The sequence below is a fragment of the Oryx dammah genome, unplaced genomic scaffold (assembly GCF_014754425.2).
Source record: "Oryx dammah isolate SB20612 unplaced genomic scaffold, SCBI_Odam_1.1 HiC_scaffold_18, whole genome shotgun sequence".
Lineage (NCBI taxonomy): Eukaryota > Metazoa > Chordata > Mammalia > Artiodactyla > Bovidae > Oryx > Oryx dammah.
In genome coordinates, this window is record NW_024070202.1 from 32155532 (window position 1) to 32173313 (window position 17782).

Genomic DNA, 17782 nt, shown 5'->3' on the forward strand with positions numbered 1-17782 from the left:
TTATTTTTTACACATAAATTTAAATACTTATTTTTTACACATAAATTGTTAGTGAAAAATAAAAAAGACCTGAAAAGAAAGGAATTTTAAAGTCAACTGAAATCTTAAACTATGATAATCCATTACTCATAAACATTAGGAGCTAACCTTCTCCTTAAAATCTAAGTAACGTAGTTTTAAGGCTGAAATGCAGATGTCTTGTCTTAATTATCATTGATTTCTCTCATGTAAAAAGTTCCATTTTCTAAATCAATTAACACAGTCCTAAAACATATTACAAAATGACCCTTAAATTATTTTTCCATTAAAAAAAGTACAAACCTTAAGCATCTATCTAGAATATTGTACTATTTAATATACAAACATTATCAGTAATGCAAACTATATATTAAATCAATGGTGTGAACTCTGGAGACAGTCCAGATTTTATACAATTATTAGTGGTAGATCTTAGTTTAAATCTTTTCTCCAAACTTTTTGTGAAGGTCACAACAATTTATAGACAGTGGCTTTTAAGTTTAAACAATTAAAAATTTAACACTGATATATTCAAATATTTCCATAAAAGAATTTAAATGATCTGATTTTTAGTCTCCAATCAGTAAAAAATGTGTATTTCATAAATGTATGTATGGCCATACAGCCTTTAGCCTCCATAAGGTTATTTTGAGGAGAATGAGCTATGAGTCATCTGATGTAATAAAAAACAAACATTAGCTCTACTAAAATGAAAAATAGTTGCTATTATGTATTCATTTTGGCTGATATTTGGCTTTTAAAACATTTTGTTAACTCCATTAAATACAAACCAAATTGTAAACCCCTAGTAGAAGAGCTTCAATGCATCCACTGCTGTGCACATTTCTGCTGGCGGAGACGGCGAGGTAGCACCAAATCAGTTCTGGAAGAAACTGCAGCGTGAATCGAAGCAACTGCTCCTCTCCACTGCGGCAGAATTCAAAGAGCTGGTGACAGACAGGTTCCAACAACTGGAAGAAAGACAAAACATCAACGGAAGGATTGGACTGTATTTGAATGACACTGATATGTAAAACATAAAAGCATTTTCCTGATTGGTAATTACTGAAATATGCAAGCATTTCCATTTTTGGCAGCAAGGCTATTCACAGCTAAGCTAGTTAGTAAACCTATGAATTCTAGTGGAAGGCCAAACTGCAAGGTTAAGTGTATACGCAAGTACTCTGCAAAGTTTTAAAACATTCTGTAACTCCAAAGTAGTATTGTTATTAAAACTATATTTTTTTAACTTCCTGAAATAAATAGGTTGTGAAGAACTGTCTTCCTTAATATCCTTTCTTCCAGATAAAACATGCCAATATACAAATGACTGGCTACTGAGTTGGAGAAACTGAAATGGGAATGCTAGGTAGTTACTGTCACATGGCCTTCCTGAGCTTATAATTAGGTAGCATCTGACTGCAATGACTGGTATGTAGAGTAGCTGAATAATATAAAGCCCCTAGATCTAGTTTCTTACTATAACCATGATTAATTGCCCCTAGATAATCTAAACACCTCTGTCATTTTGTTTTAGACATGATTTGGACTTACTGACAACCATTTTTCTCCCAATACCTCCACAGGTATTCAGTTAATAGAGATGAGTGTATCTTTAAAGCATATTCAATAATCACACACAGGTCACTTATAAATATGTCAAGAGATTCACAGGGCTATTTTTCAAACTATACTTCACTGAAATATAGTTTCAGTGAATGGGAGTTCATTCACTTCCCCGACTTAGGCAATATATTTACATCAACTTAAGAAACAGATTTTCTACTACAAATAAGTGGAATGAACAGAAACTGATTTAAAGTGGATGCCTTGATTTCAAAAGTTCAATATGTAAAGTAAACGATACAATTAAATTCAGAATTATTTATGCAAGGTAAAGAAAAAGTTATACTTCAATAAACATCGACAAAATTGCTCTTTCCTACTGAAATACTATCTTCTTAAAGCTAAAGAACATTTTCCCACTCTCAAAATGGTTGTTAAGAGGGCAACAGGTGTCCATGTGGCGTGGCAAAGGTAACGGAAACAGAAGGGTCAGAGGCAAAGCAATGCCACTCAAAGACTGCAAGAGAAGTTTCTAGGGTAGGAATTAATTTGGAAGAATGAAGAGGGGGGTAGTGGAAGAAAGACTGTTATGGGAATGTTTAGCTTTCAGACTGGAGTTTTTAAAATTTCTTTGTGGACCAGTGCCAATAATCTTGTAGGTTATGGTGTGACATCGCTCATCTCTATTTCACCCAGAAAATATTTGATTAAATCAATTAATATAGTCTAACAAATATCTGCAAACTTAAAAAACTTTATGCTGAAAAGTTATTTGATAGTCTGCATGAGCACATAATCAATTTTAATCAAAACACTCCAGTCTTTTAAATTCGTTTAACATCTGAAACAGAGTTTTGATTTAGGAAAGCAGAACCAAGTGAAGATAGATTCAAAAGGGATGTAGCAGTTACACATTGCAATAAGATTAGATGAAATTAAGTATATCAAACCACTAGAGATAAATACCAATATTTATGCAGGGCTCTACACTTGCAAAGTACTTTCATATATGTAAACCCATTCAATTCCCACAATACTAGGGTGCAATGTCTTTACCCTGACAATGTATTCTTTCTACATAAGCAAACTGAGACAAAGAAGCTACCGAAACCAAAAATAATCACACAGTTCAGGAAGGTCAGACTGAAGCCGAGACTTTTTAACTACTTTATAAACATACCTGAAAAATGTCAGAAAAGAATAAGACAGCATACAATGTGGGAAACACAGGAGTGTTGGACTTACTTAACCTGATTATAATTGAGACAAATAATGGGGCATTAGAATATGCTGCATTCCTAGTGTCTTGCTCAAATTTTTAAATGTATTTTCTCAAGGAAACATTACTAAACTTGATTGGGTAGGTTTCACAGTACTAGTAAGAGAGAACTGTACTTCAAGTATTAATATATTTTGATATGTTAAATGGCCTTCTATAGTCTAATCATCATGTACCTTCTTTCCCTTCTAAAATACATTATGAATTCTGTAACAACTGAGTTACAAATGAATTTTTACAATCATCCATTCATAAGTAAGAAGCTGTATCTTAAGAGAATTTTAATGATAATATGAAATGTATCATAAAATGCCTTTAATTGACTAAAGAAGATGGGAAAAGCTAAGTTTGGGTAAATTTACAAGAGAATTTTCCAAACTTTTTTTTTTCATTGAACAATTACTGAGAATATATGGGTAGGATAAAGATACAGAGAAGTTGGAGGGGACTAATATTTAGGTGCCAGTAGCCAGGGAACCGACTTCTCACTATGGGCTCCCTATGTTTAGAACACCAAAAAGATTTCATATGGCTCTTTAAGAAACAAAACAGTTGGCTTCCTAACAAACCTAAGTATTTTTAGCCTCTAATCCTATACCTATCTTAAAGCTACAGTCAATTAAAAGCACTGGTCAAGGAAACTTCACTTCATCGATAAACTGCCTCTTTACAGTTTCTTGAGCCTGACTCACATACCTACCTCAGGGCCTTTGCAATGACTATTTCCTCTCTGGAAAGCTCTTGCCCTCAGTTTTATTTTCTTGCTCTAATTCATTCAGACCTTAATTCAACCATCACCTCCTCAGTCCCAACACATACTTCCCCTACTCTGCTTTATTATCTTCATAGTTTTACCACTAACATTATACATTTAGGTATTTGTTTAATGTTTATCTCACCTACAAGAATATAAGTTCTAATCTATAAAAAAGTTACTCTACTTTGTACATTTCTAAGTAATTTCTGACACATTATATGTGTTCAATGAATATTTATCAAATGAATTTAACCACATAATGAAAAGGTACCAAAGTTCCCGGATTTCAAATAAAGTAGAATCAACATTTCAAATTTCAAAAATGCCAACAGATAATGACATCAAGTTTTTAGGAATGCTGTATCTCCACATTAAGATATAAAATATTCTAAAGAGCAAAAGGAGACTCTTTGTGACCCCCATGGACTACACAGTCCATGGAATTCTCCAGGCCAGAATACTGGAGTGGGTAGCTGTTCCCTTCTCTAGAGGATATTCCCAACCCAGGGATCAAACCCAGGTCTCCGACGTCGCAGGTGGATTCTTTACTAGCTGAGCCACCAGGGAAGCCCGAAAGTAGATTACACAGTTATATCTGAGAAGTACTTCTGAGTACATTTTTTAAGACTGAGTTTTCCTTTTAAGAATACAGGATACACACTGTCTTTACCACATTTATCAGGCTAAAAACTAGATTATTTGCTTTTATCTGCATGCCATGCATTTTGATTTTCCTCACCATTTCCAAACCTTATCTATTTCTACTATGAATGGTAGGATTTATAAGCACCAGAATCTGGGAGTACAGTTCACTTTATCACTTTCAAACTAAATTTGCTATCTAAAAATGCAAAGGAAATGCAGGAGAGGGGAAGGCAGAGAAAAGAAGCAAGGGCTGGGAAAAACTTACCACCAGAACCAAACTACTAGCTACTCAAATTTCTTGCCTTTTCTCAGGCCTCCATATACTATTCCCTTCAGCCTGCAATGTCTTTTTACTTTCTACACCTGGAAAATGTGTGCAAATCCATCTAGACTCAGTTAAGCATTGCTCTGAAAGTATGTATTTACTTATTTTCTCCCTTTCCTCTTTTGGGACACAGGCCATGTGCTACTCATCTTTGATTTTCTGTTGCCTAGCACTGCAGCTGACACATAATGGACACACAAATATTTGCTGCATGAATAAATGAATGCAGTGACCCAGGCTCTCCAAGGTTATCCCCACAGACGGAGAGACAGACAGACACATACATACATAATACATAGAAAGATGAGCAGCAGCATGTTCAGAGATGGCTTTGGAATATGGTGATCCTATTTCTTGGCCTAGGAGATGAAACATTGGAGCTCATTTTATCATAATTTTTTTATTCTGCCATTTTTCTGAATATAAAGTATTCTTACCTCTCTATTCATTTCTCAAAAGCAATCAGTTAAACTCTGCAAAATATATATTACAGTTTTTAAAACTCTACTTTTACTACTTTTTAAAATATATATATTATATTTCACAATAAGAAATTAAAAATCAATCAAATGAAAACTACCAGCACTATGAACTCTGAGAGTACTTACCTCACTTTGTGGCTCCTGGATAACTTTATAGAGAGATGAAACTAAAGAACTCTTTTCCTTCAAATTTGTAGCATAATTTGGTAAAGATGTTTCTGGTAGTGTCTAAACAAATTTAAAAAATACACTTTACTTTTATGAAATGTCCCAAATAGGTAAATCCAAATACAGAAAGCAGATTGTCAGAAACTGGGGGAGGGCGAATTGGGAAGAGGAAGAACTGAGAGTGACTAATTAGATACAGATTTTCTTTGGGGGGTGATGGTGGGGCTTTCTTTGGGACTTAGATGATGGTGTTAATGGCACAACACTTTAAAACCAGTAAAAGCCTCTGTATTATCACCTGAAAACAGTGAATTTTTCATTATGTGAATAATATCTCAACAAAAAAATGGTAAAAATAAAACAAAAGGTACATTTAATACTCAACATCAACAGGGATACAAATTAATATCAACACTGCATCTTTGACCATAGTTTGGAGTTGGAAATAAGAATACGAATCATTTGTAAAGCCAGAGGTACATTTTTTTGTAGCAACATACATGTTACCGATCTCATTAACAGTATTTTATCCTGTTTCTTAATAAACATGTTACATAAGGATCCAATGTTCCAAACCTTAAAGCCACAGATCATATAATGTCTGTTAAGTAAGACTGTTCTCCTTTACAGAACTGGGGGGAAGTTTTTACTTCTTCGAACGGAGAAAAAGATAGCCACACTACCAACAAATTTTCCTAATGCCATTTAAAATATCAACAACTAACCATAGTTTGGCAGGGTCACCCCTTCAGAAAGGACACCATGACCAGAAAGGAATGGGAAGAAATAAAACTCCAGTAGTAAGTCAGACAGTTTTGGATAAAGGTAGTAGGGAAATATGAAAACAAAAAAACAAAAAAACAACAACTTCATTATAACAAATGATAAAAACCTATCCTTCTAGAGTATGGCCTTCTTTAACAACTTCTGTCTTCCAACTCTTTATTTTTTACCTAGGAAAAGTATTTCTATCAATCAACCAACTAATTAACAATGTTTATCCTGCAGCAGATATAATGTCTCAGTTCAGTTCAGTTCAGTTCAGTCACTCGGTCGTGTCCAACTCTTTGCGATCCCATGAATCGCAGCACGCCAGGCCTCTCTGTCCATCACCAACTCCCAGAGTTTAACCAAACTCACGTCCATCAAGTCGGTGATGCCAGCCAGCCATCTCATCCTCTGTCATCCCCTTCTCTTCCTGCCCCCAATCCCTCTCAGCATCAGGGTCTTTTCCAATGAGTCAACTCTTCACATGAGGCAGCCAAAGTATTGGAGTTTCAGCTTCAGCATCAGTCCTTCCAAAGAACACCCAGGACTGATCTCCTTTAGGATGGACTGGTTGGATCTCCTTGTCTCAAGGCAAGAATACTGAAGTGGTTTGCCATTCCCTTCTCCAGTGGACCACATTCTGTCAGACCTCTCCACCATGACCCATCTGTTTTGGGTGGCCCCACATGGCATGGCTTAGTTTCACTTGAGTTAGACAAGGCTGTGGTCCGTGTGATACCTGGCTTCTAATGTCTCGAGATACTGGTAATTGTAAGATATATATTATTTTCCCCATGTCCCATATCCTAGTATTTTATGATTTAAAATGGGTTATAGTTTAGTGTACATAGGTGTATGTGTGCATAAACAGACATATAAAATTAAACAGCATATTTATAATAAGGATATTTGATTCATTTTAACTTTACTGTGAATTCCTCAAAGGCAAGACCTATCTTATCTCTCCTTGTACTCAGATCTTTGCTGCAGACATTATATAATAGATGAACAAAATAAGAAATAAATACTGTCACTGTTACTCTTCAGTAGATTCTTGAAAAACAGGTCACATTTCACCTTAGGATATATAAGTGAATAGAGTGTTTTTTTAATTTAATAGGACAGTTTCGTTTACCAGAATGGTTAAGTAAACGTGAACTATCTGGGAACCTTCCACCATTCTTTGGGTGGGGAGGAGAGAGTTTCACTGCAACTGCTTACATAAAGAGGAGATTAGGGCTTTCTTCAATAGTTCAAAAGCATGTAACAAAAGATCTCCAGGCAACATTCCATTTCTGTTACTTGATCAACAGTAACCTAATACTGGTGGAATTTATATAAAAGGGAGTAACTGTCAAATAAACAACAGATGTCTAATTGCCTGGAAGATAATGAACCTAAGCTATATATGTAAAACACATTAATGTATGTTTGCGCATGTGTGCACATGTGTGTCTAAACATAAAATTTCAAACTAAGTGAATTGAAAAATAAATCTTAAAAAATGATTAGTGAATAAAAAGATTTTTACATGCACTATCTAGCCTTAAACTGAAACAGTCATTAAAAGTGTGAATTACAATTTTTAGTTAGGTACCAATTAACCCTCATGAGGTAAAATGTTTTTTGTGAAATAGCCAAAAGTAAAAGGACAGTTCTTTTCCGAAAAGACAAGTTCTAAAAAATATTCTGGGCCTAGGCTACTACTGCTAAAGGAGAGGAAAGGTCTCCTAAAACTTAGTGAGCTATTACATTTTATTACAATTCTGTCGTTATTTCATTTTGTGAATGTGAGAGAAGTTAACTTTTGTCAACAGGAGAGAAAATACAATTGCTGTGTTTATGAACAGTGCTTTGAAAACCTTAAGATCTAAAAGAGCCTGTGGATTTAAATACCATTACAACAAATCCTTAAATTTATATTGTACTAGTTCAAAGGTACTGGCCTCCCTGAACACTAGCTAAGTTTTCTCACTTTGAAGAATGCAGAACTAGAGACAAAAGAAGTAATAATGGGATAACAGGTAAGAAATTAGTCTTGGCAAAATTTGAAGAAGACAGATGCTTCAAATTAAAGTATCATTTGGCAGATGGCTTTTATAAAATGTAAGGAAGTGATACAGGTTAGGTGGAAGAGAATTAATGAAGATGGACAGATGGATAGAGAACCAATAAATAAAACAACTCTGACCAACAACATTACACATAAGACTAGATTTTGAGTCACATCTGATTCAGTGACTACCAGAAAATTTAAAAATCTGCTATATAAATCTACACATAACATTAAGAAAAACACAATACAATCTGTAAGATAACATTTTACAAGTAAGTATTTGAAATACAGAAATTGAACTAACTCATGAAATCTTAAAATAATGAAGTCTGAGTCTAATGACTTTGTTGGTATACTGCTGCTGCTAAGTCACTTCAGTCGTGTCCAACTCTGCGCAACCCCATAGACGACAGCCCACCAGGCTCCACTGTCTCTGGGATTCTCCAGGCAAGAACACTGGAGTGGGTTGCCACTTCCTTCTCCAATGCATGAAAGTGAAATCATGTCCAACTCTTAGGAACCCCATGGACTGCAGCCTACCAGGCTCCTCCGTTCATGGGATTTTCCAGGCAAGAGTATTGGAGTTGTTGGTATACTAAGAGAATATTAATGAGGGCCCAAAGCTGGAGTAGATGCTAGTCTGTCCAAAGGCAAAAAAGAAAAAAAAAAAGCACAAAGCAAACTACTTTATCTTGTGCATTTCAGAGAATGCTGAGTAAGTTATGAGTCTGGGAGTTCAGGCTGTACCCATGGAAAAGTACAGAGCTAAAATCATCTTCACACGCCACCTATTTCAGGGTTTCCTGGTGAGGATGTTGAGACCCAAAGAAGTTATGCGATTTGTCCAACATTGTAAAACCACCTAGAGGAAAAATTTGACTTCTCAGTCTCAAGTACCCTGTATCACTTACTTTATCAGTCATGATGACCTTGGCTTATTAGCACCATGGTTATTAAATTAAACAACCAAGCAGAAACTCAGAATGACAGATAAATAATCTCTAAATTTTATTTCTTAAATATTTTAACCAAACTATGTAACTAACATCACAAATCATTTCAAAAGACAAGATACTTTAATTTTAAAAGTAAGAGATTTGTTCTTACATACTTTACTATCTTCTATTATTTTTAGTATGTTGCTAACTTTGTCTGGTAACCTTAACCTCTTTACCAAACATAAACAGAGCTGAATTCAATGCACATTAACACAATTCAAAATAATTTTCAGAAATGCCTACCATATTAACCAAAGAATAGGAAAATATCTTCCCTTATACCTGACAAAAATGTGTATCATTTGTTATATCAAATTGACTATATTTACTTTTGGATGGTTAGGGGAAAGTTAAATAACTTTTCAGTTCATGGGGTCCAGGATTTTACTTCTCTTCTCTCAGTGAAAAAGCTTCCTTCCCAGGAATGGAAGAGAATAAACAAACAGATGATAAGGGAAGAGAATTAGCCATAACTTTCAATTATTTGCCTTAATAGTTGACTCCTCCCCTATGTTCCCCATCCTTCATCATGCCCTCTTGCCACAACTCCCATATTAAAAAATGGTTTAATGGCTATATTTCCTTTTGCAAATTTTGCTTCACCATTAAACATAAGAATATCCCAGAAGTGGTAGTCAGCTGTTAAACTTGACAATTTTCAACAACTTGCCAAAAAAATCATGATAATGAACCATATTAAACTCTCATGAAACAGAAAAAAAAAACTTAAAAACACAAAGACAACTTATGTAAGAAAAAAAGGCACACACCAGAGTTATTCAAACTGTTAAAATATGTAGATGGCACTACCTGAAGTGGACTATATACAGCACACTTCTGTAAGAGCATGCATAACTACATCACTCTATGAATTAGGGATCCACAGAAAGATAATTTATGACTACAAAGGCTGACAAAATGAAAATCTTTGTCATTCATCAGGATGAGACGACAACAACGGCTACAGCCAGCTACAAAATTAACAGGAAACACTGCTTCTCTCAAGGACATACTACAGCTGAAAAGCGTCATAAAAACCTCCATTAAAAGAAATTAACTTAGTTTTTAATTGAAGGATAATTGCTTTACAGAATTTTGTTGTTTTCTGTCAAACATCAACAAGAATCAGCCATAGGTATTACCTATGTCCTCTCCTTCTTGAATCTCCATTTTTTAGTGACTTCTGTATTCTTACTCAGTTTTTAGTGACTTCTGTATTCTTACTCAGTGAGAAGCTTTGCTATCTAAAATCACAGATATCAAAAGTTTTGCTCTTTAAACGTGTATCGATAAGAATGAAATATCCCACTCTGGCCCTGGAGGATGTGAGTCACCTAGACACAGAGAACCAGGCTTCAGATTAGGGGTTTCTGAACCCAACATTGCACACAGATGTTAACTTTGTAGTTTCTAAAGACAACATGACCATGGGTCCACTTCAGAGTCCAGGTCTGATTTTAACCCCATTACACGTCGCTCTGCTTTGTCTTGAGCCTATCAAAATACTATTTCATTTAAATTTCATCTGAACACCTTTCCTCCAAATCCTGTAATTATTTTATTTTTTTGTTTGGTGAAATGCCTACACAGTACCTATTGTATGGTGTCTCTTATTGAAACAAGCTAATAACTCTGACTTTTGTCTGAGGTCTTGGGCTAATCGAGCTGGACAAAAAAAAAAAAAAAAAGTGTCAGCCCAAACTTTGCATTCCTGTGGTTCCTAATCAGGAAGCTCACATAATTATGTGTAACAGTGAGAAAAAGAGGACAAAAAGAAGGTTACTGTTTAGTCGCTAAGTCGTGCAACTCCTTGATCTATCGCACACCAGGCTCCTCTATCTATGGGATTTCCCAGGCAAGAAGACTGGAGTGGGCTGCCCTTTCTTTCTTCAGGGGGGGACTTCCCGACCCAGGGTTCGAACCTGTGTCTCCTACATTGGCAGGTGGATTCTTTACCACTGAGCCACCAGGGAAGCTCCAGTTAACTGGTTAAAGAAATATAATTTTAGCTATCATAGAGAAGAGTTCATAAGACAACCAAACAGAGGTTTTGTTTTTGTTTTTCATCCACTAACCAAAAGTTATATACCCCTCTGCAGGCACTGGGTAAGCCAACTAAAGAAAGATGCAGTGATAGAAAGTTGTGCAAATATCTTCCCATCTTCTCATCGTTGATCATGTCCTTCCCCTGCCGCCCCAAATTGGGAGAAACATTTTAACTGAGAATTGTTCATGGTGGTTAGGGAGAGTGACATCAACTTTCACAGACTTTAACCATTCTTTGTGATGTTGCCATAAAAGGGAGAAGACAAACCTTTAAACCACTTGGCAAAAAAGGAGCCAATTTCCTCACAAAGATTATTATGTGTAAATAATTCCCCAATAAGTTTTCTGTAATATTCTTTTGCTTCCACAGATATTTAGCTTTTTAGTCATTAAAAAAGGAAGCCAATGGAATTTAAAACTCAGATAAAACTTCTTTGGAATATAGTTATTATAGTAAAACAGTAAATATTACCTTAAACTCCGACAACCATTCCTCCACAACCCCTTTCTCTGAAGTGAACATCTTTCCACATCTGTTCTAAATCTTCAACCTGAAAATTAACATAGAAAAATGCTAAAATTTTGAATACATTTTCTTTATAGTCAGATTACCAAAGACAGAAGTAATCCTATAAAATTTATCTACTTTTTCATTGAGAAATTAAAAGTTTCAAACATAAAATTACTGAGTTAATATCAAAAATCAATGTGCACAAACAGTACTGAAATGCAAGAATCATGACAAAAGTATAAACAATTATAACATGATGAAATTAGCTCTACAATTTTCACTCAGTTTTTAGTAATGTCAGCTGTAAAACATACTGGACATTTTTCCTTAGTTTAAATTAAATAATTCCAAAGAGATAATGCAAGTTAAGAAAACATTTTAAAATTGTGAAAATATAAAAAGACATGCATCCAAACTTGACTTTATAGAAACCATTAAAGTAATTTAATTTGCTTATATTTCAGTTCTTTAGTACAATAACTATCTAGGCAAGCCACTTGGTTTCCTGGAAGCTTAATATTCATGAAACAGAAGTAAAAGTGCTAATATCCAAGGTAATGACAATATGCAACAATAGCTATTCAGAAGAATGGAATTAACTTAAGTATAAATAAGAAAAAAAGAAAGTTAAAGGAAATGCAAAACAAATTTATCTCAAGAAAAACTTCTGTCAAAGTACAATATAGTTTTCTTCATACCTCCATCTGTAAGAGAGGGGACTGTTTCTTGAGGGAAAACTTTATTAGTTCTATCTGAATTTGCTAAACTCCTAAGTCAGGCACAAACCCTGCATTAGCCTTCTTAACTTTCATCAGAATTATCATGTAAAAGAAACCGAGGTAAAACTGACAGAAACTGAATCTTGATTCTATTCTTACTTGTAGTATAAACTTGGGCAAGTTATTTGCCTTCCTTGTTTCATTCACGAACTAGGAAAAACCACAATACATACTTTCAATTGATTACTGTGAAAACTAAATGAAAAAATGTAAATAGAAGCACCTGGCAATAAAAGTGTTGTCTTACTATGCAATACTATTATTGAAGGCTATCAACGCATGCAACTTTTGCTTAGTCGTCTCAAAGTATACAGATACATCTTAAATAAACAACACCGGTTCTTGCAAAGAATACATTCTAATGTTTCCACTAATTTCTATTAAAAATGGTTAAGAAAATACATATATTCATTGATTCATTTATTCATACATGAAGAATTACTTGAGAGATATGCATTTTACTTTTTTAGGATTAAAAAATAGCCCTTTTATTATTTTAAATTTTATCCTTGGATCAAGCCAAACTATTAAAAAACCACATTATCTGTACTGTATTATTCATTTTATAGTACTGTTCATTCACATAAACCAGGCTTTGAGTTTATGCCCAGAATGTTATGAAAACGCTGCCTGATCATATGTTATCCCCTTTGAAATCCAAAGGAGCAAAAAATTCACATCTTCAGTTTTCAATACCATGAAAAATTCTCCTTTAGAGTAACTTGTTTGCTTTTATATTATGGATACTGTGAATCTCCCAGCAGATGCTCTTTGCTTTGATTTTAATAAATGGGAGTCAAAGTTTCTGCCTTAACTCTATCCACAAAAAAGCTGGCTAGGATTAATTTTATTTATAATATTATATTACACACATTCCCTTATTTTCTTTCTACCTAGATCTACTTTTTTTTAATTCTGTTATACACATTTGTGAAGCAAAATGAAGCAAGGTAAATATAAATACACATGAGTTTTCTTTTTTATTTATCCATTGCTCATCTAGTAAATTAAGACAGAAAGCAATCACAAATAGAACCAGAAGTTACAAAGAATTGGGAAGGTAAAATTTTTACAAAAGTTCAAAATAATTCTCTAATTAAAATTAATTTTTAAATGGTTAAAATCAAGACAGATATGCAAAAGGATCAAGAATAGTCAAAGCAATCTTAAAGAACAGCAGTGCTGGAGGACTTGGACTTCTAAATATTAAGGCTTACTACAAAAGTTACCAAAAGCATAGTAATTAAACCAGCGTGGTATTATATTGTCACTATCAATAAATCCAATGAAACAGAGCAGAATGGCCACAAACAGACCTATACATACATGATAATATGATCTATGACCAAAGTGACAATATAATTCAGTAGGGAAAGGGTAATCTTTATAAAAAATGGGGGTAGGTCAACTGGACAGCTACATGGGATAGGGGGCAGGAAGAGAACCGTAACCTACTAGCTAACACCATATGGAAAAGGCAGTTGCAGTTGGATTACAGATCTAATTTTAAAAAGTAAAACAAAGCTTTTAGAACATAAGAGAATACCTTCAAAACCTTGGGGTAGGCAATAAAAAATTTTAAACAAGAGACACAGAAGCACTAATCGTAAAGGGATTGTTATAAATTGGACTCCATTAAAATAACTTCTGTCTGCCAACAAATGAGTGGATAAAGAAAATATGATACAACACCAACATACAATGGAATATTATTCAGCCTTCAAAAGAAGGAAATTCTGCCATTTGCAACAACATGGATGAATCTGGGAATCTTATGCTAAGTCAAATAACCCAGACACATAAAGACAAATACTGCAAGGTCTCACTTGTGCACAGAATAAGTCAAACTCATGTTAACAGAGAGTAAAGTCATGTTTCCAGGGGCTGGGGGTCGGGGACGGCGGTGGAGGAATGTGGAGATGCTGGCCAAAGGGTACGAATTTTCAGTTGTAAGATGAGTAAGTTCTGGTAACCTAATGAGCAGCATGGTAACCATAGCTAATAATAATGTATACTTGAAATTTGCTAGAAGAGTAGATTTTAACTGTTCTCACTACACACATAAAAACTGGTAATTATGTGTGATGATAGATTGTTAATTAACTTGATTGTGGTACACCAAAGCATCACATACACCTTAAATACATAATTATTTGGCAACCATATCCCAGTAAAACTGGGGTGGGGGAAGGGAAGAACTTCTATTCACCAGAAGATACCATTAAGTGGATGAAAAGACAAAACCAGAGTGGGAGAAGATACTAACAATTCTGTCAAAAGTCTCGTATTCAGAAATAAAAGGAATTCATCAATTATTAAGAAAAAGGCAGAAAATTCAATAGGAAAAGCAAATACATCACTGATCCAAATAGAAACATAATATCTGAAAGGTACTCAAGATTGTTAGTCATTAGGGAAATATCACACACACACACACACACACACACACACACACACAGCTAGAATGAAAGAGACAATACTAAATGTTGAAAAAGATATGAAGCAACCAGAATATTCATATACAGTTGGCACAAATGTAAATTGATACAGTATCCTGGAAAACACTTTGTTAATACCCTCTAATTGAACACATGTATACTCTTAACAATTCCATGCATAAAAATATACCTTACAGAAATGTGGATGTATGTCTCTGAAAGATGTGTTCAGGAACATGCAGAGTTGCAGTTTTTATAAACAGTCAAAAACTAGAAAGAAACCAAGCGTCCACCAAGAGTAGAAATGATAAGTTATAGTATATCATACATGGAGTTCTATACAACAATGACAATAAACAAACTGTAACCACATTAATGTCACAATATTGGGAAATGGAAGGCAACAAAAATGAGTACATGCTATATAATTACATTTATATAAACTTGCACAACAGGCAAAACTAATCAATTGTGTTAAAAGTTAGGAGAGTGGCTGCTCTTGAAGCAGTTAATTCTTGGGTTCTAGTAATTGAGCTAAGAGCTGGTTATACAAGAATGTTCATTTAGTGAAAATTCATCAAACTGAACAGATGATTTGTGCATTTTTCTATGTGTATATTATAGTTAAAGCTATGTTTTTTTCTAGTACTCATGTATGGATGTGAGTTGGATGATGAAGACTGAGCGAGGAAGAATTGATGCTTTTGAATTTGGGGGCTGGAGAAGACTCTTCAGAGTCCCTTGGACTACAAGATCAAATCAGACAATCCTAAAGGAAATCAACCCTGAATAGTCACTGGAAGGGCTGTTGCTAAATCTGAAGCTCTAATACTTTGACCACCTGATGCGAAGAGCTGACTCACTGAAAATGACCCTGATGCTGGGAGAGATTGAGGGTGGAAGGAATATGGGGGCATCCGATGATGAGATGGTTGGATGGCATCACCGACTCAAGGTACATATGAGTTTGAGCAAACTCCTGGAGATAGTAGAGGACAGAGGAGCCTGGCATGCTACAGTCCAAAGCGTCAGACACGACTTAGAAACTGAACAACAGCAAATTACACATTAGTAACACTAGATAGACCACCCCGGGCCTCTTATTCACCTGTTAAGAGGTCAAATGGGAGCCCTCAACTGTAGACCTAAGTTTACATGAATACTCAGTGAAATAATCCCTCCCCATGCTTCTTTGCCTTCCTCTGCAGAGCCCAAAAGAACACCTCCTCCACCCTGAAACTTTCACAGCCTCACCACCACTTCCTGCAGCTAGTCCATCAGGATTAATGTCATTTCCCCTTCCCCCTGTTGATGTCAGGAACCACTACAAACTACAGGTCCCAGGTTACACTTGCACATGTTCATAGCTCTTTGCAGGCCCTCTACTTTACCCTCATCTCCTATTCCACTCTAATTCTGGAAGGAAGTTCTCTTTCCCTGAGCCTTCTGAAATTAACAATCTGTTACCAGCAAAACCCTCTAAATCTTCAACAGTTTTCTGAATGTCACTTTCTTCTTGTTCTAACAAGAAGCCTGGCTCTTCTCTGAAGATACCTGCTTTCCCTGAAAGCTTCTCAAAGAGTGACTGCCTGCCTTTCCTCTCATAACCCTGGAAGAAACCACTGGCCCTAGAGGTAATATTATCATTTCAGATCCATCTCCCTCTCTCCCATCCACCCAACGCTGTTCCTAAACACATGTAGCTGTCATCTATCAATCAACCCCTCCCCTCCAGTCATCCCTCTCCTTCATTTCTAGATGATTTTAGCTCTGGCTTATTGTCATGGCTTATTTCAAATTACTCTTATTTAAAATATTAGTGTTTTTTCTTCTCACTCAGTGAACTCTGAATTCCTAAAAATCTCCCCCAATACTGACTTCTTCCCTGTCTCAGCAACTCAGTCATATGATCATAACGTAGACCAAAAATTCAGGTCAGGACCATTTCAGAAAATATTTTAAATATTAGTATTAATTTATTGAGCCAATCTGAAAGAACACCCAACAGTTAAAGTTGGAACAATTTGAACAAAAGAACAAACAACATAGTAGTGAATTATTATCTAAAGTATAAAATAAATATATAAATCCATATTGAAATAAATATTAGAGAAGAAGAGACAAGCCCTCCTTTCAGATAATATATGTAGATACGTCCCCCTCCAGGAAGTTTAGTCCATGCCTCCCAATGGACCAAAATGGGCTGGTCACAGTGATTTGCTTCCAAAGAATAAAGTAATGAAAAGGGGAAAACAGTAACTTTATAGCAGAGAAATCTGATAAACACTGGCTTGACTAAGGTTAACAACACCCATGATGTCATGTGAATATCATCTACCCTTGATATGATGAGAGGGCACTTACTTTATCTCTGTGATATTCCTTCTAAAAAGCAATAAACCCAGTATGATCATGATACAAACATTAGAGGAAACTTAATTTTGGAGACATTTTACAAAATATCTGAACTATATTCCTCAAAACTATCAAGGTCATGAAAATAAAAAATACTAAGAGACTCTAATAGGCCAGAGAGCCTAAGGTGACACTTCAGTTCAGTCGCTCAGTTGTGTCCGATTCTTTGCGACCCCATGAATCACAGCACGCCAGGCCTCCCTGTCCATCACCAACTCCCGGAGTTTACCCAAACTCATGTGCATCGAGTCGGTGATGCCATCCAGCCATCTCATCCTGTTGTCCCCTTCTCCTGCCCCCAATCCCTCCCAGCATCAGGGTCTTTTCCAATGAGTCAACTCTTCGCATGAGGTGGCCAAAGTACTGGAGTTTCAGCTTCAGCATCAGTCCAGTCCTTCCAAAGAACACCCAGGACTGGTATCCTTTAGAATGGATTGGTTGGATCTCCTTGCAGTCCAAGGGACTCGCAAGAGTCTTCTCCAGCACCACAGTTCAAATACACGACCATAAATGCAATATGGTCACTTGGAT

General features: G+C 35.4%; 1 protein-coding gene across 2 annotated transcripts in view; it reads right to left on the reverse strand.

Annotated features, from left to right (window-relative positions):
• The window catches only part of FAM126A (family with sequence similarity 126 member A), a 90665-nt gene that overhangs the window by 39607 nt on the left and 33276 nt on the right, over window positions 1-17782 (reverse strand). For both annotated transcript variants that reach the window (XM_040260654.1, XM_040260655.1), the window contains exons 2-4: window positions 11581-11659; window positions 5199-5300; window positions 810-989 (exon numbers count right to left, since the gene is read on the reverse strand). In XM_040260654.1, coding sequence (XP_040116588.1) covers window positions 810-989; window positions 5199-5300; window positions 11581-11631 — 333 coding nt within the window. In that variant the 5' untranslated portion in view covers window positions 11632-11659. The remainder of the gene's footprint in view (window positions 1-809; window positions 990-5198; window positions 5301-11580; window positions 11660-17782) is intronic.